The sequence below is a fragment of the Scyliorhinus canicula genome, chromosome 7 (assembly GCF_902713615.1).
Source record: "Scyliorhinus canicula chromosome 7, sScyCan1.1, whole genome shotgun sequence".
Taxonomy (NCBI): domain Eukaryota; kingdom Metazoa; phylum Chordata; class Chondrichthyes; order Carcharhiniformes; family Scyliorhinidae; genus Scyliorhinus; species Scyliorhinus canicula.
In genome coordinates, this window is record NC_052152.1 from 117,751,420 (window position 1) to 117,775,190 (window position 23,771).

Here is a 23,771-nt window from a genome sequence, read left to right on the forward strand (position 1 = left end):
ATTCATCCAGACATAGCAAGCACCGTGGAGACAGTCAGAGATGAGAAACTATAAAATACAAGGTGGGTAAAAGGTGGGAGAAGTACAGACAACATACAAAACAGAAAGCAGAAATAGGTGCACAAAAGAAGACATTTTCTCGTCTCTGAAATCTAATACTGCCCTGCCATGACCAACAGAGTATTATCTGTATCTCCTCATACATATAATGGAGTAAAAATAAAAGTACTTTCAGGTACAATGTCAAAATGCCTTGTCGAGAGGCCGTTTTCAACTGCTAAACATGCACACATCCAACAACATTGCCAGTTTGACAGATATTAATTAAGCTTCATCACACAATCACATATAGCAAGCCAAGCCAAAGCACAGCGGAATACAGGAGGGGGTGGCAGGGGATGAGGTAGGGGACAAATGCAAGGGAAAAAAGGTCTTTAAAGGAAGTACCTTCAGATCACGCCTTTCCAGGTGCAATAGCTCAGAGCCTCGGATGTCATGACGAATGAAGCGTTCTTTGTATTCTCCCAAGCTGAGCAGCTCCAGCCAAGAAGCAACTTCATCTGTGCCCCATTTTTGAACTACCAAAGTCAAGAGCAAAAGCCCCTTAATTCTTTCATGCTTCATAAGCAAAGGGTAAGCAAGAGTGGGGAAGAGCAGAGGGGCTAGCAGTGCTGGCAAAGTGGGTGAGGACAATAACAGTTACATTCATCTAGCCCATTACCAGGTAGCTTTTCCATGCAAACAATTGTTATTGTATTAACCCTTTGAGCACTGGACATCCTTGCACCTCTCAAGGCCAGAGAACATTTGCTATAACTGACAATGTCACGCCTGTTAAAGCTGCAATTTAAAGCTTATTTTCAGTCGCTCCTCCTGTGCTCTGCAGAAGCCAGCTCAATTGAGCACTCACCATGGGAAACATTTTATTTTTAATAGATATTTTGGTCAGACAGGCCTTTCTAGATGGTCACAGAGCTGGCCCTGGAATGAAGTTATGAGCCCAAATCCCTGAACTCTGTATAATCAGGGTTCCCTGCAAGCACCTTTCCTTGAAAATCTGCTTCATGATGAAATTGTAGCATGTTAAAATGCGAGTGAGGGAGGATCTGAAATCACACTGATCGTGAAAAAATGTGGATTGGTGAGTGCATTTGACTCAAAACTGCTGTAAACTTCGAAGGGTTACTAACAATGGATAGCTTTTAAAACTGAATTTAAAAAAATTCCAATCACAGGAAGCGCTAAGTGGGCTATGAGACGCTTGAAAGTGAGATCCTAGGTTTAAAAACTGAACTAATCCAAAGGTCCTGCAGTCCAACAGACTCCGGCAAATGTCACAAGAGACTGGAAGAAAGGATTTATTCATGAACATGACACTGCAAAAGTTAACAAAATATACAAAAGGAGGCCAGCATTACTGATAGGGTGAGAAACCACAGCCTTGTTTATAGTCACTATCAGAGATAAATGGCTGATGGAGGAGAATCAGATTTTGGCCCTCCTGTGCAATTTTGCTGAGCAGAGAAAACCAAAAGGAACATGATTTGAAAGTTGCACGGGGACTATTCTAACTTAGCATACAGGGAAAGGCCAGGAAGGATGCAAGGTCTAAACCCAGCTCATTTGTGACTGCCGAACTACTGGGGCAGGATCTCCCAGCCTTGGCTGTCCTGAATAATAACAGTGCTCAAATGCTTAAGTCTTCAAAAAGATTGTTGGCTACAACTGGTTATGAGCAAAGGCATTTCTGGTGAGATTTTGCACAAGAGACTATCAAAAATGAGAGTGCACAAAATTGGAGGTAACCTTGTGAAATGGGGTCATAATGCTCGGGAGATAGAAGGCACAGAGTAGTGATACATGGTTCATTCCCGATTGGCGTGTCCTGACAATTGGTGTCCCACAAGGATCTATACTGCAGTCTCAACTTTTCACAAATAGTCATAATTTGAATTAAGAAATAAGAGGGCAGGATTTTCCACACAACCCATCGTGTCTTTTGAGGCAGAGGCAATTCACCATTGGCCAGTGGTGGGATCTTCTGGTTCGCCATTGTCAATGAGGTTTCCCGGTTGAATGCACCACTCACCACTGGGAAACCGGCAGCGGAAGGACCAGAAGATCTGCTGGGGTGAACTGCCGGAAAATTCCGGCAAAAGAGTTGTATCTCCAAGTGGCATGAAGTATCATAGAATCATTGAATTTACAGTGCAGAAGGAGACCATTCGGTCCATCGGTCTGCACCGGCCTTGGAAAGAGCACACTATCTCAGCCCATACCTCCACCATATCCCCGTACCCCAACCTAACCTTTTTTTGGACACTAAGGGCAATTTATCATGGTCAACCCACCTAACCGGCACATCTTTTGACTGTGGGAGGAAACCGGAGCACCCGGAGGAAACCCATGCAGACAAAGAGAGGGCATGCAGACGCCACATAGACAGTGACCCAAGCTGGGAATCGAACCTGGGACCCTGGAGCTGTGAAGCAACTGTGCTAACCACTGTACTACCGTGCCACCCCGGAAGGAGACACATGTTATGTAGGTGGAGCAAGAAGATAGAAAGGGTCAAGAAGCTAGAAAGGGTCAAAGGGTAATTATAAGGGTATGGCAACAGATTTGGCTAAAGTGAACTGGGTAAATAGGCTAACAGGAAGGTGGTAGAGAAGCAGTGGCAGATATTTAAGGAGATAATTCATAACTCTCAACAAAAATAGATTCCACTGAGTAAGGCTCTTTGAGAAGGATTCACCATCTGTGACTAACGAAGGAAGTTATGGGTGGGATCAAATTGAAAGAAAAAGCATACAATGCCAAGAAGATTAGCGGCAGACCACAAAATTGAAACCAACAACGGATGACTAAAAATATAAAGAGCGAGAAAATTGGAATAAGAGAGAAAACTAACAATATGAAAACAGACAATAAAAGACAGGAAAATAGAAAGGAGTAGCTAAAGTGAGCATTAGTCCCTGAGAAGGAGAGATGAGGGAATTAACAATGGGAAATGAGGAAATGAGGAACCTGCAAGTATTTTACATCGGTCTTCACAGTAGACGACGCAAAAACATCCCAAGAATAGGAAAAGATCAGTTGCATAACGGAGGGAGGACCTTAAATCAATGGGAATACTGATGGACCTTAAGGTTGACAAGTCCCCTGTACCAGATGGCCTGCATCCTCAGGTCTTAAAAGAAGTGGCTGCAGAGACAGTGGAAGTGTTAGTTGTAATCTTTCAAAACGGGATCTAGGAACTTGGACTGGAAACCTGCAAATGTAACCCCGCTATTCCAGAATGGAGGGAGACAGAAAGCAGCAAACTAACTAAAGCAGTTATCCCAACATCTGACATTGGGAAAATGCTCAAATTCATTATTAAGAAGGTAGTAGCAGGACATTTAGTAAATCATAACACAATGAGGCAGAGTCAACATGGTGTTGTGCAAAGAAAATTGTGCTTGACAAATTTATTAGAGTTCTTTGAGGATGTAACAAGCAGGGTGGATAAAGGGAAGCCAATGGATGGATTTCTAAAAGGCATTCATTCAATTTGGTGCCACAAAAGGGTGATACTCAAGAGTTCATGGAGTTGGGGGGGGGGGGGGGGGGGGGGGTGATATATTAGCACGGTCAGAGGATTGGCTCATGAACAGGAAATCGAGAGTTGGGATACATAAGCCAGTTTCAGGATTAGCAATCTATAACTAATGGAGTGCCAGAGAGAGAAGCACTGGGGTCTCAACAATTTACCACTGATATTAATGACTTTGATTAAGGGACAGACTAGATTGTTGCCAAGTTTGCAGATGATACAAAGATAGTCAGGAAAATAAGTGAGGAGGGCACAGGGCTATACATCGGTGAAGTATGTGGGCAACATTTGGCAAATGGAGTATAATGTGGGAAAATGTGAGGTTGCCTACATTGGCAGGAAGAATAGAAAGGCAGAATATTACTTAAATGGTGAGAGATTGTAGAATGCTGCAATCCAGAGGGATCTGGGTGATCTTATACATCAATCACTAAAAAAATTAGCAAGCACAGCAAGTAACTAGGAAGGCAAATGGAATGTTGGCTTTCATTGCCAGGGGATGGAGTATAAAATTAGGCAAGTCTTGTTACAACTGTGCAGAACAGTGGTGAGACACGGCCTGGAGCAGTGTGTACAGTTTTTGTCTCCTTACTAGAGGAGGAATAGACTTGCATTGGAAGCAGTCCAGAGGAGGTTCACTAGGCTGATTCCTGGAATGAAGAGGTTGCCTTATGAAGCAGGCTGGGCCTATATTCATTGCATGTGAGGTGATCTTATTGAAACATAGAATCTTGGGGGCTTGACTTTGTCGATGCTGAGAGGATGTTTCCCTAAAACTAGGGGACACAGTGTAAAAATATAGGATCTCCAATTTAAGACAGAGATGAGGAAAAATGTATCCTCTCAGATTGTCGTTCATCTTTGGAATTCCCTTTCCCAGCGAGCAGTGGATTCTGGGTCATTGAATATATGCAAGGATGAGCTAGACAGATTTTTGATCTACAAGCAAGTCAAGGGTTACTGGGGGCCGGGGTGTGGATACTGGAAGGAACGTGGAGCTCAGGCCACAATCAGCCATAATCCTATTGAATAACAAAATGGATTCAAGGGGCTGAATGGCCAACTTCTAGGCTGTTTCTTGTGATCTTATGAAAACTGGTAACAGAATATTACTTAGCTCAAAGGATTTTGAGTTGTCACCCCATTTCTTGTAGATCTTTCTGTTATTTGGGTCTCATTCCCAATTAATGGTTTGTGTTTTCTTTACACTGACCCATTTCAGCTGATCATAAATAATCTGTTTGGTGCTCTGCACTTGTGCTGATAGTCCAGATGTAAACCGGCACCACTCATGATCCATTTCAAAGCCTTGTTATCATATGTGTCCTTATTTAAAACCTGGAAACCCAATGTTAGACTGCCGGGCCACAATTTCCATGATGGTGGAGTGCTATTTAAATCATCAGCTGCCTCCACTAAAGTTGGATTTTTAGCCTAGGGGTGTGAAGCTCAAAGTGTGCACATCAGACCAGGTAAGGTGCAAACGTGTTGCATTTGCTTGATAAGCCAGGATACCTTTGCAGAGGTAAAGCACCTCTATGTATCTGGACCCTGGCAAAACCTTTGGTGCCCTTTAGGGGAGGTTGATGCCCTCATAACTGTAAAAAATAGGCATTCATGAGTGTAAAAATTGCATGAACTCAATGATGGTCAACCTTATTGGAACTATCAATATCAACTGTCAAGACTGTCAAAAGCACCTGCCTAAAGGAGCTGTCAAGCTGTTACGGCATTAATGTCTGGTGTATTAACAATTATTGCTTGATATTTCAATCAATTGATATGAGCCTGAGGGCTTCCATTTCTGGATTACTGCTAATTGTCTGATTTCACAACCATCTATTATCACAGTAGGGTGCCTTCCATGTCAGTTTCATTGGACTATGAATCTCAATGCTTATTAAAAGGGATTATGCACTTAAATGAAATGCTTGTCGTTATAAGGCTTTATCTACATCATAGTAGATGTAAGGGCAAAGATGGTTGGGGGCATGAGTCAGCAGTCAGTTGGCATAGGAACTAAGGCCATGGGGGGTGCGTACAGGGACATAGGTTGGTATGTAGTGTTTGAGGGGCCAAGGGGTGGTTAAAGGGGCATAGGTTCCCGTACCAGCCTCCCCGGACAGGCGCCGGAATGTGGCGACTAGGGGCTTTTCACAGTAACTTCATTGAAGCCTACTCGTGACAATAAGCGATTTTCATTTTTATGAGTGGTTCTGCGGGTACGAGATATGAGGTGGCATGGGTGGAACATATGTGTGTGTGGTGGAGGGGGGGATGGGGGAGAGAGCTAGAAAGATGGTTCATGTTTTATTCTTTTTTCAAAAATATATGGACACAGTGCCAAAGCCTGAGATAGGCCACATGACCAGCCTATCTCAGTACGCAGTAGCCTCCTCCAAACATGCATGTCATTCAGCTCTTTTTAGCTTCCTCCTCTATTCAATTAGATTATAACTGATCAGTGTGTGAGCTCCATCTATCCTGCCTTGGTGCCATAACCCAAAAGACCCTTGCTTAAGAAAAATATAGCAAGCTCAGTTTCAATTAAACCTCAGAGTTTTGGGGGGAGATGCTACCCATCACGTGCTTTTGGGTATAACCTTTATGTGAAAGAGTACTTTATGACATTACCCCAAAATGATCTAACTCTAATTTTAAGGCTGTGCCTCTTCATCCTGATTCTTCAATCAGAGGAAGTAGTTTCTCTCCATCTATCCTACCAACTCCTTTTACAAAAATCCAAAATATTATGGATGCTGGACATCTAAAATAAAAACAGAACACGCTGGAAACATTGGCCCGCTGAGTATTTTCAGCATTTTCTGCATCTATTAAATACTTCCACCATCAAAACCCCTTTAGGTTACTTCATATCTTCCGCAATGAAGGTAACATAAAGAGGCATCATCATAGACGTATCATTGAAGTCCTGCAGTCCAGAAGGAGGCCATTCTGCCCATCGAGTCTACACTGAAATAGCCCACCCAAGCCCACTCCCCTGCCCTAGCAACGTAACCCCACACATTGAACATGGCCAATCTATCTAACCTGCACATCTTTGGACTCTGGGAGGACACCGGAGCATCTGGAGGAAACCCACACAGACACAGGGAGGATGTGTAAACTCCACACAGTCACCCAAGGCCGGAATTAAACCAATGTCCCTGGCACTGTGAGGCAGCAGTGCTAGCCACAGTGCCACCATAGTCTATGTATACCATCCCCATAACTGAGGCCATTTAGCTCCAATCTGGCAAATCTGTGCTGCACCCACTTAAAAGACCAATGTATTCTTCCTGACGTGAACGGAGGCCGAGAGGAAAGGCTCCAAGATTTGGCAATGCTGACATGGGGAGGCTCCTCGACACGATGGAGGCCAGGAGGGATGTCCTGTTCCCCCCCGAGGGTCCCAGATGGTGAGCTACAGGGAAGCCAGTGCTGCCTGGGACGAGGTGGCGGTGGCCGTACGTTCGGGGAATATGACCAGGAGGACAGGCCTCCAGTGTCGGAAGAAGGTCAAAGAACCTACACTGAGCAGCACAGGTCAGTTGACACCAAACCCCCCCCACCCCCTCCCTCCCGTGACCTTTCCGCCATGCGGGCCGCCAACCCCAATAACCCTCCATGCGGCCCCAAACCCTCCCTTAACCCTCCCCAACCCTTCCTTGACAACCCCCTCCCACCACTGTGAACCGCGCGTGTGACTAATGATGCCCTCTCTGTGTTTCGGCAGGAGAAGCACTCCAACAATCGCCGAGAGAGGGCCTGGACTGGTGGAGGTGTGTTAAACATATGGATCCTCACCTTTAAGGTACGGGCCCTGGAGGTGACAGGGGTAGCAGCGGACAGAGCGGTCACCAATGTGGAGGTTGTCAGAAGCTGCAGAGATGAAGACCCACCTGGCCCCATCTGGGGGACCTGAGACACGTGAGTGCTTATTGCCATTCTGACTGACCCATGACCACATGTCCATTTTCCCGCAGGTCCTCCAACCGACAGCACCTGCCCATCCAGGATGGCCCTCTCTCCTGCTGCCTGGGAGAACATCTCGGAGGAGAGCTCTGAGGAAGACATGATCGATATGTCACAGCTGCCATCCCCATCCTCCGCCAGCACAGACACACACCTCGGTGGGAAAGATTAGTGGTCGGGCTTCAGGGGCACAAACTGGTGAGCATCACACAGCTACTGATGCACATCAGGTGGAAGCAGGGACCCCCAGATGAGTCATCTGTTGGGAGGTCTGCTGGATCCCAGGACCCAGCTGGGTCCCAGCCTGATGCTGAGCCTCTGGTACAGGGTTACCAGATGGAGGCGTTAGGGTGCGACCAGGACATTCAGAGAAGGATGTCAGCGATCCTCCAGCATGTCCATAGCCAACCAGAGGTGACCCAGAGGCTATGGGCGCAGGAGATGTCGCCAACAATGCGTGGCACCGAGGCCAACACTGCTAGGATGGCGACCGCAGTGGAGAGCCTGGTGCAGGACGTCGGCAGCATGAATGAAGGTGTCCAAGGCATTGTGCAGTTGGTGACGAACATGGCTGGGGGTCTTGGCAGAATCGCTGGGGGATATTACCTAGCACCAGGCTGACGTTAATGAGGTTCTGCGAAACATATCCTGCTCTCAGGTGGGGATGGTCGAAGTGCTGCGGAGCTTGTCCCAGTCGCAGGTGGGCATTGCGGAGGCACTGCAGAGCATGGCCCAATCACTGAGCAGCATTGCCGAGGGCATCGACACCATCGTGCGGACCATGGGGAGCCGCCAGGGCTGGCAGCGCCAAATGATGCAGGGGCAGCCGGCCTAAACCTGCTGCCCCTCTGTGCCGAGGTGAAACCCAGAGCCTTATGGGCACCGGGTGGGAGAAGGGGGCGCTGGGCTCCAACCCAAACACATCCCATGGAGTCGGGATGGTGGCCACAAGATCCCCGAGTTCCATCCGTCTGATGAGACCGCATCTCAAGGTCAGCACGCGGGACATGGGGGCACGGCTATGCATGTGCCGTCGACATGTGCACCGGGGCTCTCCAGCCCCAGAGGGGGCCCATCAGGTGCATCAAAGGGCACAGGAAGAGGTAAGCAGCTGGCTCCCTCCATCTCAGATGTGCATCTTGGGGAGACACCTAGATGTAGCGGTAGAGCTTGGAAGGTTAAGCACATTGAGGACATTGAGGGCATCGGGGGAAGGGATGAGGGGGGTGAAGGGGTGGTGCGGAGAGATTTTTTTTTGATATTGGGATGTGGGGGGGTCGCTGACCAGCATTTGTTGCCCATCCCTAATTGCCCTTGAACTGAGTGGCTTGCTGGCCATCTTTTAGTTGGAGGGATGCAGTGAAGAGTCGGTGTGTGGAGTAACATGTTGGCCAGACTGGGTAAAGAAGGCAGATCTCCTTCCCTGAAGGACATTAGTGAACCAGATGGGTTTTTATGACAATCGGGGGGTTTCATGGTCATCATTCGACTTTTAATTGCAGACTTTTATTGAATTCAAAATTCACCATCTGCTGTGGTGGGATTCGAACTCAGGACCCAGAGCATTATCCTGAGTCTCTGGATTACGAGTCCAGTGATAATACTACAGCACCACCGCTTCCCCATAACTTGTTTCAAAAACTAGTACTAATCGGCCCCAGTGTGACCACTTGCTGGGGAAGCCAATGAATCACATGGATTTGGGGTCGCTCCCGTTAATTGTACGGGAATAGGGCTTAAGTAGTGATAATTGGATTCTTGTCACGCTGCAGTGGAATCCCAGTTTCACCTACGTGAGTGAGCCGGTTGCATTGCAAACTGTTTGCCGCCTGGCATAGTTCACGATTTTGGCCTCTTCCACTATTCATTGGCCTCATTTTGTTCGAGCGAGAGCGCAATGAGGCCTGGGAATCCCCCCCCCCCCCCCCCCCCCCCCCCCCATTTCCACCACTTTGAGATAAAGGCCAAGGTTCCATTACCTTTTTCATGATTTTGTTCATGTCCATTAGTTTTTGTTGATGTCTGCACATGGACTCCTAAACCTTGCTGCTCCTCAGTAGCCCATGGTTTCTGATCATTTAGTAAATGCCCTGACCTAGCTGTCTTCGGTCCAAAGTGGACCATCTCCCACTTTCTCACACTGAACTACAACTCGGCGAAATATACAACTCGCTTCTCAAAAAGCTCTGGGGTTGGAGGCAATAAATTAAACATTTCATGAGTGTCAGGTATTTGTCAGATAAGCTGGGTTATCGGGCACTCTGGGGCAAAGGTGAATAAACAGAGTTAAGATAGTGATACGCCATGTATCAAATAGGACGGAAAACCTGAGCTCCAGAAATTGCCACACCCCTAGCCAAGCTGTTCCAATACAGCTACAACACTGGCATCTACCCAGCAATGAGGAAAATTGCCCAAGAGAGGATGTAACCATCAGCCCATGACATTCAATGGCATTATCAACGCTGCATCCCCCACAATTAATTTCCTGGGGGTTACCATTGATCAGAAACTATACTAGCCATATTAATACTGCAGCTACCAGGGCAGGTAAAGGCTAGGAATCCCCCTCCCCATCCCTCTCCCTTCACCCTCCCCCTTCCGCTCCCTCCCCATTCCATTCCTTTTCCTCTCCCAGCTCCCCATCTCTCTCCCTTCCTCCCCCCATCTATTTCCCTTCCCCCCCGCCCATCTCTCCCTTCACCCTCCCCATCCCACTCCTCTCCCCCCTCCCCATCCCACTCCTCTCCCATCTCCCCATCCCTCTCCTTTTCCTCCTCCCCATCCCACTCCCTTCCCCCTCCCCATCCTACTCCTCTCCCCCTCCCCATCCCTCTCCTTTCCCCCCTCCCCCTCCCTCCCCTTCCCCATCCCTCTCCCTTCCCCCCTCCCCATCCCTCTCCCTTCCCCATCCCCCTCCCTATCCCCCTCCCTTCCCCCTCCCCATCCCTCTCCCTTCCCCCTCCCCATCCTCTCCCTTCCCCCTCCCTTCCCCCTCCCTCTCCCTTCCCCACTCCTCTCCCTGCCCCCCTCCCCATCCCTCTCCCTTCCGCCCTCCCCATCCCTCTCCCTTCCGCCCTCCCCATCCCTCTCCCTTCCGCCCTCCCCATCCCTCTCCCTTCCGCCCTCCCCATCCCTCTCCCTTCCCCCCCTCCCCATCCCTCTCCCTTCCACCCTCCCCATCCCTCTCCCTTCCCCCTCCCCATCCCTCTCCCTGCCCCCCTCCCCATCCCTCTCCCTTCCACCCTCCCCATCCCTCTCCCTTCCCCCTCCCCATCCCTCTCCATGCCCCCCTCCCCATCCCTCTCCCTTCCCCTCCCCATCCCTTCAGCAATACAGAAATGTCTGTTAGCAGAGGCCGAGCTGGATTGCAAACAAGCATTGCAGCTGGCTTTGTCCTTGGAAAAAGCTGCAAGTGGAGCACCTGAGTTACAGGGTACTCCGATGGAGATAGACGCCCACACCAGCGAAACTGAGTTAAAGCACTACCGCTGGGGGACAGGCAACAGCATAGCCACCCTCAGGAACGACTCGGGGACTAAGGAATCCAGGCCCAATCGCAGAACCACACCCAAGCAAGGGAAAATTAGGTCCAGACAGACGGCAGCCCCTGCAGCCTTTCGCCCGGCAAAATATTGTAGTTATTGCCAGAGGTCGGAGCCAGAGAGGAGAAATAGAAGCCCCAAAACCATCATCTTGGAGAAGGTCATGTAGGCCGGGGTACAGGAGAAAGCATACCCTAGAAGCCCCACCTACCTCCGACGAGGTACAACTAAATTGTGTAATGATGGTGAAATCAAAACCCATTAAATTATCCATAAGGTTGAATGGACGTCCCACACTGATGGAAGCCGACACTGGAGCAGCCGTATCAGTGATGGGGGAAACAGTATTCAATAAAATTCGTACTTGACCCTAACCCTTATTCCTAACCAGGACCTCGGCAAAACTGAGGACACATACAGGGAAACCACTGAGAGTGTTGGGCACAACATATGTAACTGGCTTATGCAGAGCAACTAGTTAGGCTGCCTTTAATGGTAGTGAAAGGTGTGGGGCCAGCTTATTGGGACGAAACTGGCTAAAAGAGATCCAGCTGGATTGGGTAAACATTTTCCAGCTGGCAAATGGCCGCCTGAGTGAACTCCTGTGCAAATACCCAGAGGTTTTCCGAGAAGGGCTCGGAGCAATAAAGGGAGCAAAGGCGACATTGCATGTAGATCCAGAGGCAGTCCCAAAATTCTACAAGGCCCTACCAGTACCCTTCGCATTAAGGCAGAAAGTCGATATGGAAATAAAACGATTGGAGCGTGAGGGAATAATAAAACCGGTCCAGTTTGCAGATTGGCCGGCACCCATCCTTAGGCCGGATGGCTCGGTCCGCCATTGTGGAGATTTCAAACAAACGATTAATCGCTACTCACAACTGGACAAATCCCCAATTCCCCGGATTGAGGATTTGTCTGCAAAGCTGGCTGGAGGACTCCTATTCTCAAAGCTGGATATGAGCCACGCATATCTACAGCTCAAGCAGGAAAAGGAGTCGCAAAAATTCTCAACGATAAACACCCTGAAGGGCCTTTTTCAGTATACAAGATTACCCTTCGGGGTATCGTCAGCTTGTGCGATATTCCAGAGGACAATGGAGAACATATTGCAAGGTCTACCACAAGTCGCCATTTACCTGGACAACGTCCTCATTACAGGAAAAACAAAGGCAGAACACCTGCAAAACCTGGAGGAAGTCCTGAGGAGATTTTCAGCAGCAGGCGTGCGCCTAAAGAGGGAGAAATGTGTTTTGCTAGCACCTCAAGTAACCTGTCTGGGGTACAAGGTTGACAAATCAGGGCTACACCCTTTGGAGGATCGGGTGAGGACGATTAAAGATGTCCCGGCCCCCACCACAATCCAGGAGTTATGGTCTTTTTTAGGACTGGTGACATATTATGGAAAGTTCATACAGAACAGAGCTTCCATTTTGGACCCCCTACACCAATTACTAAAAAAGGGGCAAGCCTGGGAATGGTCCACCCGCCAAGACAGGGTTTTGAAGAAGATAAAAGAATGGCTTTCCTCCGAGAACGTCTTGGCAACCTACGACCCCAGGAAAGAGTTGGTGCTCACGTGCGACGCGTCTCCATATAGCGTTGGTGCAGTTTTGGCACACAGGGCAAAACGGACAGGAACAACCTATCGCGTTTGCTTCCAGGACGCTGGCAGCAGCAGATCAAAAGTACGCCCAAATCAAAGGAAGGACTGACGGTGAAGAAATTTCACCAGTACTTGTACGGGGGAAATTCACTAAAATTACAGACCACAAGCCATTGCTGGGTTTGTTGATAGAAGACAAAGCAATACCACCAATAGCTTCAACCCGGATCCAACGCTGGGCCCTACTACTGGTGGCGTACCAGTATCAACTGGAGCATCGGCCAGGAACCCGGGTGGCAAACGCCGATGCAGGCTGCCACTTCCGGATGGCCCGCCATTAGTACCCAAAATAGAGGAAACGGTAATGACGTTACATTTCATGGACACCCTTCCAGTGGCCGCACAAAACATTCGTTTATGGACCCAAAGGGACTCGTTTTACCAAAAATAAAACACATGGTGCTAACTAGGGAGATGGAAAGACCGGTCCAGGCGGAATTCCACCCTTACTGGAGCAGAAGAGAGCAGATCACCGTGGAAGACGGGATCCTGCTATGGGGGGCTCGAGTAATAGTTCCAAGTCAAGGCCGTCGAGCCATCCTGGCCCTCTGGAGTCTCAAAAATGAAGATGCTGGCCAGAAGCTATGTCTGGTGGCCGGGACTGGACATTGACATAGAGGCATTGGTAGGTCGGTGCCAAGAATGCCAACAAGGGCAGAAGGTGCCACCGGCAGCCCCGCTGCACCCATGGGAATGGCCAGGAAGACCATGGTCGCGACTTCATGTTGGTTTTGCAGGCCCGTTTATGGGGTCAATGTTTTTTATAATAGTAGACGCCCATTCCAAATGGCTGGATGTCTACAAAATGAACTCTGCAAATTCAACAACTACCATTGGAAAAACTCCACACTTTGTTCGCAACTCATGGTATTCTGGAGGTGTTATTTTCGGATAATGGATCAGTTTTCAGCAGCCAGGACTTATCAAAATTTATGAAGTTGAATGGCATTTGGTACATAAGGGTGGCACCATACCACCTGGCATCAAATGGGTTGGCGGAGAGAGCCTTCCAGACTTTAAAAGCCGGGTTGAAGAAACAGTCAGCAGGATCATTGGACACCACAGAACATAAAAAAATACAGCACACAACAGGCACTTCGGCCCACGATGTTGAGCCAAACTTTTGTCCTCGATGAAGAACAAATTAATCTACACCCCATCATTCTACCGTAATTCATGTACCTATCCAATAGCCGCTTGAAGGTCCCTAATGTTTCTGACTCAACTACTTCCACAGGCAGTGCATTCCATGCCCCCACTACTCTCTGGGTAAAGAACCTACCTCTGACATCCCCCCTATGCCTTCCACCATTCACCTTAAATTTATGTCCCCTTGTAATGGTTTGTTCCACCCGGGGAAAAAGTCTCTGACTGTCTGCTCTATCTATTCTCCTGATCATCTTATAAACCTCTATCAAGTCGCCCCTCATCCTTCCCAGTTCTAATGAGAAAAGTCCTAGCACCCTCAACCTTTCCTCGTAAGACCTACTCTCCATTCCATGCAACATCCTGGGCAATCTCTTTTGCATCTTTTCCAAGCTTCCACATACTTCCTAAAATGAGGCAACCAGAACTGCACACAGTACTCCAAATGTGGCCTTAACAAGGTTTTGCACAGCTGCATATCACCTCACGGCTTTTAAATTCAATCCCTCTGCTAATGAACGCTAGCACACCATAGGCCTTCTTCACAGCTCTATCCACTTGAGTGGCAACTTTCAAAGATCTATGACCATAGACCCCAAGATCTCTCTGCTCCTCCACATTGCCAAGAACCCTACCGTTAACCCTGTATTCCGCATTCATATTTGTTCTTCCAAAATGGACAAACTCACACTTTTCAGGGTTAAACTCCATTTGCCACTTCTCAGCCCGGCTCTGCATCCTATCTATGTCTCTTTGCAGCCGACAACAGCCCTCCTCACTATCCACAACAGCACCAATCTTCGTATCGTATGCAAATTTACTGACCCACCCTTCAACTCCCTCATCCAAGTCATTAATGAAAATCACAAACAGCAGAGGACCCAGAACTGATCCCTGTGGTACGCCACTGGTAACTGAGCTCCAGGCTGAATATTTGGCATCCACCACCACTCTCTGACTTCTATCGGTTAGCCAGTTCGTTATCCAACTGGCCAAATTTCCCACTATCCCATGCCTCCTTACTTTCTGCATAAGCCTACCATGGGGAACCTTATCAAATGCCACGCTAAAATCCATGTACACTACATCCACTGCTTTATCTTCATTCACATGATTGGTCACCTCCTCAAAGAATTCAATAAGACTTGTGAGGCAACACCTACCCCTCACAAATCCGTGCTGACTATCCCTAATCAAGCAGTGTCTTTCCAGATGCTCAGAAATCCTATCCCTCAGTACCCTTTCCATTACTATGCCTACCACCGAAGTAAGACTAACTGGCCTGTAATTCCCTTTTTTGAACATGGGCACGACATTCGCCACTCTCCAATCCCCTGGTACCACCCCTATTGACAGTGAGGATGAAAAGATCATTGTCAATGGCTCTGAAATTTCATCTCTTGCTTCCCATACAATCCCTGGACATATACCGTCAGGGCTGGGGGACTAGTCTATCCTCAAGTTTTTCAAAATGCCCAACACATCTTCCTTCCCAACAAGTATCTCCTCGAGCTTACCAGTCTGTTTCACACTGTCCTCTCCAACAATATGGCCCCTCGCATTCATAAATATTGAACAAAAGAATTGTTCAAGACCTCTCCTATCTCTTCAGACTGAATACACAATCTCCCGCTACTGTCCTTGATCAGACCTACCCTCGCTCTAGTCATTCTCATATTTCTCACATATGTGTAAAAGGCCTTGGGGTTTTCCTTGATCCTACCTGCCAAAGATTTTTCATGCCCTCTCTTAGCTCTCCTAATCCCTTTCTTCAGTTCCCTCCTGGCTATCTTGTATCCCTCCAGCGCCCTGTCTGAACCTTGTTTCCTCAGCCTTACATAGTATCCTTCTTCCTCTTAACAAGACATTCAACCTCTCTTGTCAACCATGGTTCCCTCACTCGACCATCTCTTCCCTGCCTGACAGGGACATACATATCAAAGACACGTAGTATCTGTTCCTTGAACAAGTTCCACATTTCAATTATGTCCTTCCCTGACAGCCTATGTTTCCAACTTGTGCACTTCAGTTCTTGTCTGACAGCATCGTATTTACCCTTCCCCCAATTATAAACCTTGCCCTGTTGCACGCACCTATCCCTCTCCATTACTTAAAGTGAAAGTTACGGAATTGTGGTCACTATCTCCAAAATGCTCCCCCACTAACAAATCTACCACTTGCCCTGGTTAAATACCAAGTACTAAACCCAATATGGCCTCCCCTCTGGTCGGACAATCTACATACTGTGTTAGAAAAGCTTCCTGGACACACTGCACAAACACCACCCCATCCAAACTATTTGATCCAAAGAGTTTCCACTCACTATTTGGGAAGTTGAAGTCATGACTACTACCCTGTGACTTCTGCACCTTTCCAAATCTGTTTCCCAATCTGTTCCTCCAGATCTCTGCTACTATTGGGGGGGGCAATAGAAAACTCCCAACAAGGTGACTGCTCCTTTCCTATTTCTCACTTCAACCCATATTACCTCAGTAGGCATATCCTCCTCGAACTGCCTTTCTGCAGCTGTTATACTATCTCTAATTAATAATGCAACCACCCCACTTCTTTTACCACCCTCCCTAATCTTATTGAAACATCTGTAACCAGGAACCTCCAACAACCATTTCTGCCCCTCTTCTATCCAAGTTTCCGTGATGGCCACCACATCCTAGTCCCAAGTACCAATCCATGCCTTACGTTCACCCACCTTATTCCCGATGCTTCTTGCGTTGAAGTATACACTTCAACCCATCTCCGTGCCTGCAAGTACTCTCCTTTGTCAGTGTTACCTTCCCACTGCCTCACTACACGCTTTGACGTCCTGAACATTGGCTACCTTAGTTGCTGGACTACAAATCCGGTTCCCATTCCCCTGCCAAATTAGTTTAAACCCTCCCGAAGAGTACTAGAAAAAATCCCTCCCAGGATATTGCTGCACCTCTGGTTCAGATGCAACCCGTCCCGCTTGTACAGGTCCCACCTTCCCCAGAATGTGCTTGAATTATCCAAATACCTGTAGCCCTCCCTCCTACACCATTCCTGCAGCCACGTGTTCAACTGCACTCTCTCCCTAATCCTAGCATCGCTATCACGTGGCACCGGCAACAAACCACAGATGACAACACTGTCTGTCCTGGCTTTCAACTTCCAGCCTAACTCCCTAAACTCGTTTATTACGTCCACACCCCTTTTTCTACCTACATCATTGGTACCAATGTGCACCACGACTTCTGGCTGCTCACCCTCCCCCTTAAGGATCCTGAAGACACGATCCGAGTCATCCCTGGCCCTGGCACCCGAGAGGCAACATACCTTCCGGGAGTCTCGCTCGCGACCACAGAATCTCCTATCTATTCCGCTAACCAATGAGTCTCCTATCACTATTGCCTCTATTCTCCCCCTTCCCTTCTGAGCCCCAGAGCCAGAATCAGTACCAGAGACCTGGCCGCTAGGGCCTTCCCCCGGTAGGTTATCCCCCCCCCCCTACTCTTGTCCTGTACCTTGGGTGTGGCTACCTCCCTGTAACTCTTCTCTATCACCCCCTCTGCCTCCCAGATGATCCGAAGTTCATCCAGATCCAGCTCAAGTTCCCTAACACGGTCTCTGAGGAGCTGGAGTTGGGTGACTTCCCGCAGGTATAGTCAGCACGGACACCGATGGTATCCCTCAACACCCTCATCCTCCAGGAGGGGCATGCAACTGCCCTAGCCTCCATCCCCTCTTACCTTACAGAATATAGCTGTCCTGTGGACCAACTGGAACTCCGCCCTCCGACTCTGCTCCCAGTCAGCTGCACTCTCTGTAAACTCCCAGCTCCCTTCTCGCTCTTTGAGGAAATGAAATGAAAGGAGCACCTTGCTCCCTCCTCACCTAACTCCCTCAGTCACCAAACTCTCACTATAGCACTTAAATGCACCAATATTCAGCACTCCTTCAGTCACCAAACTCTCACTATAGCACTCAAATGCACCCAAATTCAGCACTCCCTCAGTCACCAAACTCTCACTATAGCACTCAAATGCACCCAAATTCAGCACTCAGTGCAAACAAAGTCTGCACTGTAACTAGCTCAGATTTATACTGTGACTCTAGCCTCTGAAAACTGGCCTAATCCAATTAACTAATTAACAAGCTCCAGCTGCAAGTAGCTACAAGTAGAACCTTTGTTTAAAGCTGATTGAAAATTCACCTTCTTCTAAACCAAACAACTTGTAGGTGAATGCTCCACAGTCTCCTTTCCCAATCCCCAACCTTACCTGCCCCACCTTCTGTCCTCCCAGCCCTGTGTCTGTGGTGAGAGTGGGACTACCTGGGGCCTGGTGCTGTAGGCCCCCTCCCGGGGTGAAGGCCCTGCTGCCTGCCTCCGTCCTCCCACCCCTCTGCATGAGGTGGAAGTGGGACCACGGGGCTAGGGACTGTTTTGGGGGCTGTGAGGACCGGACACTCCATTTTGGGCCCCCACAGGGCTGAAGAGTGTCATCCGCCAGCCTTTCCACCACCTGTGGCGGGAGTGGGGCAGCTTTGGACATTACCTTGGGCCCCTCCAGGGGTTGAAGAAAGCTGCCTCACTGTTCTGCAGCGCCTTCCCTTGTGGCACCTCCCTTATCCTTTCATTGTTTTACGCACGGCCAGGTCATACCAGGGGTGGGCATGGCCAGCACCACTGGGGAATCCTCCACTCTGCCAGGGGCAGGGCGGCCAAGCACTTATGCGGGAGCGGCAGCCTCTCGACCTATCGCTGCCTCCGCGGCCCCTACGCCCTTCTGCCTACTAATGCGGCAACTGGGGGTAAAGTGCTATGCCCACCCCACCATGACCATCTTCGGTCGCTCGGACATCGTAGCCGTCTCCTGGATGTACGTCAAGGCCGTGTTTTTCCTGCGGGCTGAGCAGGCGGTCCACAGGGCCTTGGAAAAGGGGCTTACGGTGGGCGGGACACACATGGCGGTGGGGTGGACCTGCTGGTGGCCACTGCTGATCGTGTCGTCCTTTCCAACGTCCCGCCCTACCTCCCCAATGAGCTCCTCTCCCATCTCAACCTACTGGGGGAGGTCAGGTCCGGGGTGGCGCTGTTGACGCTCGGCCTTCGGGACCCCTCGCCTCCGCCATGTATACTCCCTTCCCGCGTCATATTTTCATCCCGCCTGACCCGGGAGGGGGTCACGGAGGGAGGTTTCATGGTCTCCCACCAAGGGGAGGACCACAGGGTGTTCTGGGCAGCGGATGCATCCGGTGCCATGCCTGCAGAGGGCTGGGGCATCTCCGCTGCGTCTTCCCCACCCTGACGGCCGCCAATACCACTTCCACGCGGACGTGGCTGGTACTTGCCCCCCTCTCCTCCTCCTCGTCTACCCAGCAGCCGTCCCCCGATAACACCACGTGGTGGGGGGGGTGGGGGGGGGGGGGGGGGGGGGGGTGGGGGGGGGGGGGCGAGGGAGCAAAGTGCGCGGCGGCACAGCGGTTAGACCGGGCCATCCAAGACCTAGGCCCGGTCCCAGCCGCTGTCCCCATGCCTGTCCAGACCATCTCAGCGGGCCCGCAGCCTCATCTCGGGACACCGCCTCCCTGGAACTACCTGAGGAGCCCAAGGAGACCACCAACCGGGCTCCAGAGGGAGGCGGGGATCCTGCGCCCGACCCTGACCTCGTTGGCGTCTCATTGTCAACTCCAATTTCCGCTGCCCCTCAACAACCTGAGGGGCCCGGAAGGACCACCGACCGGGCTCCAAGGGGCAGCGGTGACATTGCGTATGGTCCAGAAGCGGAGGAGGATCCAACCTCCTCGCAATTCCAGGGGCCGGGCGACGTGGGGGAGGGAGACGCAGCCGAGGGGTCTCCAGAAATGGAGGCCGTGCAGCAGGGCGATCCTGAGACCCCCCTCCCCGCAAGCGCCGTCTGTCCGGCAGGAGGGAGGGTGGATCTTGCTGCCCCCTCGCTGGGTGAGGGGGGGGGGTGTCTCCAGTGGTTGTTCCCATCCCCCTAACAACCCCGGTCCCCATGCAAAGAACTAAGAAAAGCAAGGCCCAGAGACGCCTTCGAGGCCCCCGAACCATTTGAGCTGCTGTCGTCCCCCGAGCAGGGAGGCCCAGGGTCGGGCGGAGGACGTGACCCCTGAGAGCTCGTTCCGCCCGGTGGAGTTTTACCTCCCGTCCCGCCTCCTTTTGTCATCACTTGGGGCCGGCGGCAGCCACAGAGCCCGTATATTCGGGGTCATGGCGGGTGACGGCGGGGAAGGCTGGCCGCTCACCACAACCGTGCAGACAATGCCAGGGAGCCCAGGTTCCATCCTTGAGCTGTTCCCGGAGGTTTCCTCCCCAGGTCTCTCCGGGGGCCCGGCATCGATGGTGGAGGCGGGGTATCGGAGCCGCCACCCACGGATCATGGAATCGCGGGGGAACCTGCGAGGGATCCACCCAAGGACGATCCTGGGGGTGGGATCGACTCGGGCCTGGGGTTAGCCGGTGGGCCTGTTTACCCGCGCACACTCTATGTGGCTGGGGACTCTGGCTCAAGGTGGTGACCGTTCGGAGGAGGAAGGCTGCTCGGTGACGGGTGAGGAGGAGGATTTAGAACCTCTCTGCAGCGAGGCAGAGGGAAGCCCTCACACCCGGCACCGAGTCTCCCCTCATCCCCTCGGGGAACTCTGGACATTTTGGGTAAACATCGTGGTCACCAGGACTGTGTGCGGCTGGCCTTGGACAGCTGGGGAAATCTGGGGCTGCTCCTCGAGTCCCGCTCGCGTCCATGTCAGAGAGGCGCGGGATTTCGATCAGGACCAGGGGGGAGCAGCGCCAAACTGTTCTGTTCCTTGCGGGGCTCCTGAGGGAGTGGAGGGGGTGTTGAACCTCCACTCCCTCTGTGCACTGAGGTAATTGGTGACGGATAAAACACTACTGCTGACATGGAGGTAACGATAGCCAGCCTCAACATCAACGGCAGCAAGGACGCACATCGCCGTTTCCAGTTCTTCTCTGTCCTTCGGGACGGAAAGTACAGGGTGTTCTTCCTGCAGGAAAACCCAATCCATTCCGGGTGACGAAGCTCAGTGACCCTGGAGTGGTAAGGAGGAGTCTTCATGAGTCACTTGGCCCCACGTTCGGGCGGGGTGGCTATCTTGTTGGCTCCGCATTTTCAGCCGGAGATCTTGGGGGTTTAGGAGCCAGTGCCAGGCCGTCTGTTGCACTTAACAGTCTGCGTCGGGGATGTGGTGCTTCACTTTGTTAATGTCTACGCTCCCCTGGTCGGGCCGCACTAGGCGACATTCTATGAAAAGGTGTCCACTCTTCTAGGCACCATCCTGGTGGGCGAGTGCATCGTCCTCGGAGGGATTTTAACTGCACCCTCCAGGACAAGGACCGTTGTGGTGTCCAGCGCAGCTCGCCGGCGGTGGTGAAGTTGAGGGGCCTGGTTAGGTCCTTCGACTTGGTGGAGGTCTGGCGGACACCTTTGTGTGGCTTCCGTTCAGAGTGTCCAGAATCGACCGTCTTTATATTTCCAAGATGTACTTGCCCAGCGTTCCGACGACCTCTGTGGAGCAGGTGCTGTGCTTGGATCACCACCTGGTATGGCGGGGCTCGCCCCGTCAAGCGCTCAGACACAGTCCGCGTACTGGCACTTCAAGAACCTGCTGCTGGAGGACGAGCGGTTCCTGGACTCGTTTCGCCATTTCTGGGCGGGCTGGAGACGGAAGCGGGGTGGTTTCCCCTCCTTGAGGTTATGGTGGGACGTGGGCAAGACTCACGTCCGCGCCTTCTGTCAGGGGTACATGAAGGGGTCTACGGCGAGGTGGAACTCCATGATCGGCAAATGATTGGGGCAGCACGGTAGCATGGTGGTTAGCATAATTGCTTCACAGCTCCAGGGTCCCAGGTTCGATTCCTGGCAAATGATTGGGGCAGCAGGGTAGCATGGTGGTTAGCATAATTGCTTCACAGCTCCAGGGTCCCAGGTTCGATTCCCGACTGGGTCACTGTCTGTGCGGAGTCTGCACGTCCTCCCCGTGTGTGCGTGGGTTTCCTCCGGGTGCTCCGGTTTCCTCCCACAGTCCAAAGATGTGTGGGTTAGGTGGATTGGCCATGCTAAATTGCCCGTAGTGTCCTAAAAGGTAAGGTTAAGGGAGGGGGGGGTTGTTGGGTTACGGGTATAGGGTGGATACGTGGGTTTGAGTAGGGTGATCATGGCTCGGCACAACATCGAGGGCCGAAGGGCCTGTTCTGTGCTGTACTGTTCTATGTTCTAAATGGCTGAGGAAGTCTTTGATTTGGAGGTCACGTCTTGCTCAGCCAGTGAAGACCCGGTCCTGCGGCGGGTGTACAGAGAGAAGAAGGGCGCTGCAGGACCTGCAACTTGCCGGGTCCTGCGGCGCGTACGTGAGGTCGCGGATCCATCTCCTGATGGACATGGACCGCGGCTCCCCCTTCTTCAACTTGCTGGGAAAGAGGATGCGGGGCCTGTCAGCAGATTTCTGTGCTGCTGGTCGACAACGGGTCCTTCATCTTGGATCCGGAGGGGGTCAGGTCCCTGATTAGGGACCTTTACTCCGACCTCTTCTCTCCGGATCCATCCAGCAAGGACGCTTGCTGAGTTCTGTGGGAGGACCTGCCGCAGGTCGGCCCAGAGGGGGCCGGGAGGCTCGATCAAATCATCAACCTCCAAGAGCTGACCGGCGCCCTGGACAGCTTGTCACGGGGCAAAACCCCAGGGCTGGACGGGCTGACCGTGGAGTTCTTCAAGGTGTTCTGGGACATCTTGGGGAGCGACTTTGCAGGGGTCCTGGGGGGAATGTATTGCAAACCGGGGAGATGCCCCTTTTGTGGAGCAGGGCCGTCATTGCCCTGCTGCCCAAGAAGGGGGATCTCTGCCCACTTAAAACTGGCGACCGGTCTCTCTCCTCAGCACGGACTACAAAATCTTGCCAAGGCGATGTCTTTACGCCTTGGCCCCGTGCTGGACCACAGTGATTCACCCTGACCTGTCCTACACAGTCCCGGGCCGCACCATTTATGGCAACATTCATCTAGCCCGGGACATTATTCATTTCACCCAGAGGACTGGTATGTCGAGCGCCTTCCTGCCTCTTGACCAGGGGAAGGCGTTCGACAGGGTGGAGCAGGACGAGTATTTGCTCGGGACTCTGCGAGCTTACGGGTTTGGGACGCACTTCGTCGCCCGGACCCGATTATTGTACGCTGCCTCAGAGTGTCTGATTAAGGTTAACGGGTCCCTGACGGCGCCCCTTTACTTTGGGAGAGGGGTGCGTCAGGGCTGCCCCTTGTCCGGCCAACTTTATTCTGAATGCGTGGAGCCTTTCCTGCACCTCCTGCGGAGGAGGTTGTCGGGGCTGGTTCTGCGCAGGCCAGACACGGCAGCGGTCCTCTCGGCTTGCGCTGATGACGTGCTCTCATGTTCACTGACCCCGGTGACCTGCGGAGAATGCGAGTGCCAGGCTGTGTACTCCGTAACGTCCTCTGCCAGGATCAACTGGGCTAAATGGCTAAATGTTCCGGACTCCTGGGCGGTCTGTGGCAGATGGACCCCCTCCGGGAGGAGCTCAGGCTCTTTAGCTGGAGCCGGACCGACATCCTCTACTTGGGAGTCCATCTTTGCCCGGCAGAGGAAGCCTGACCGGCGAACTGGCAGGAGCTGGAGGCCAAGGTCACCACTCGCCTGGGACGCTGGACAGGACTGCTCCGAGTGCTGTCCCACAGGGGTCGAATTCTGGGCATAAACCAGCTGATCGCCTCTATGCTGTGGTATCGGCTGGTCACTTTGACCCCGCCCCCTGACTTTGTCACACGCATCCAGAGAACCCTGCTTCGGTTCTTCTGGGACAAAGGATTGCA

The 23,771-nt window shown here is 51.4% G+C and overlaps 1 protein-coding gene across 4 annotated transcripts in view; it reads right to left on the minus strand.

Moving 5' to 3' along the window:
• The window catches only part of dgkh (diacylglycerol kinase, eta), a 656,851-nt gene that overhangs the window by 21,848 nt on the left and 611,232 nt on the right, over positions 1 to 23,771 (minus strand). For 3 of the 4 annotated variants that reach the window (XM_038802769.1, XM_038802768.1, XM_038802771.1), the window contains one exon: positions 448 to 578. The exons of the other annotated variant lie outside the window; for it this stretch is intronic. In XM_038802769.1, the coding sequence (XP_038658697.1) occupies positions 448 to 578 (131 nt within the window). The remainder of the gene's footprint in view (positions 1 to 447; positions 579 to 23,771) is intronic. 4 annotated transcript variants of the gene reach the window in all.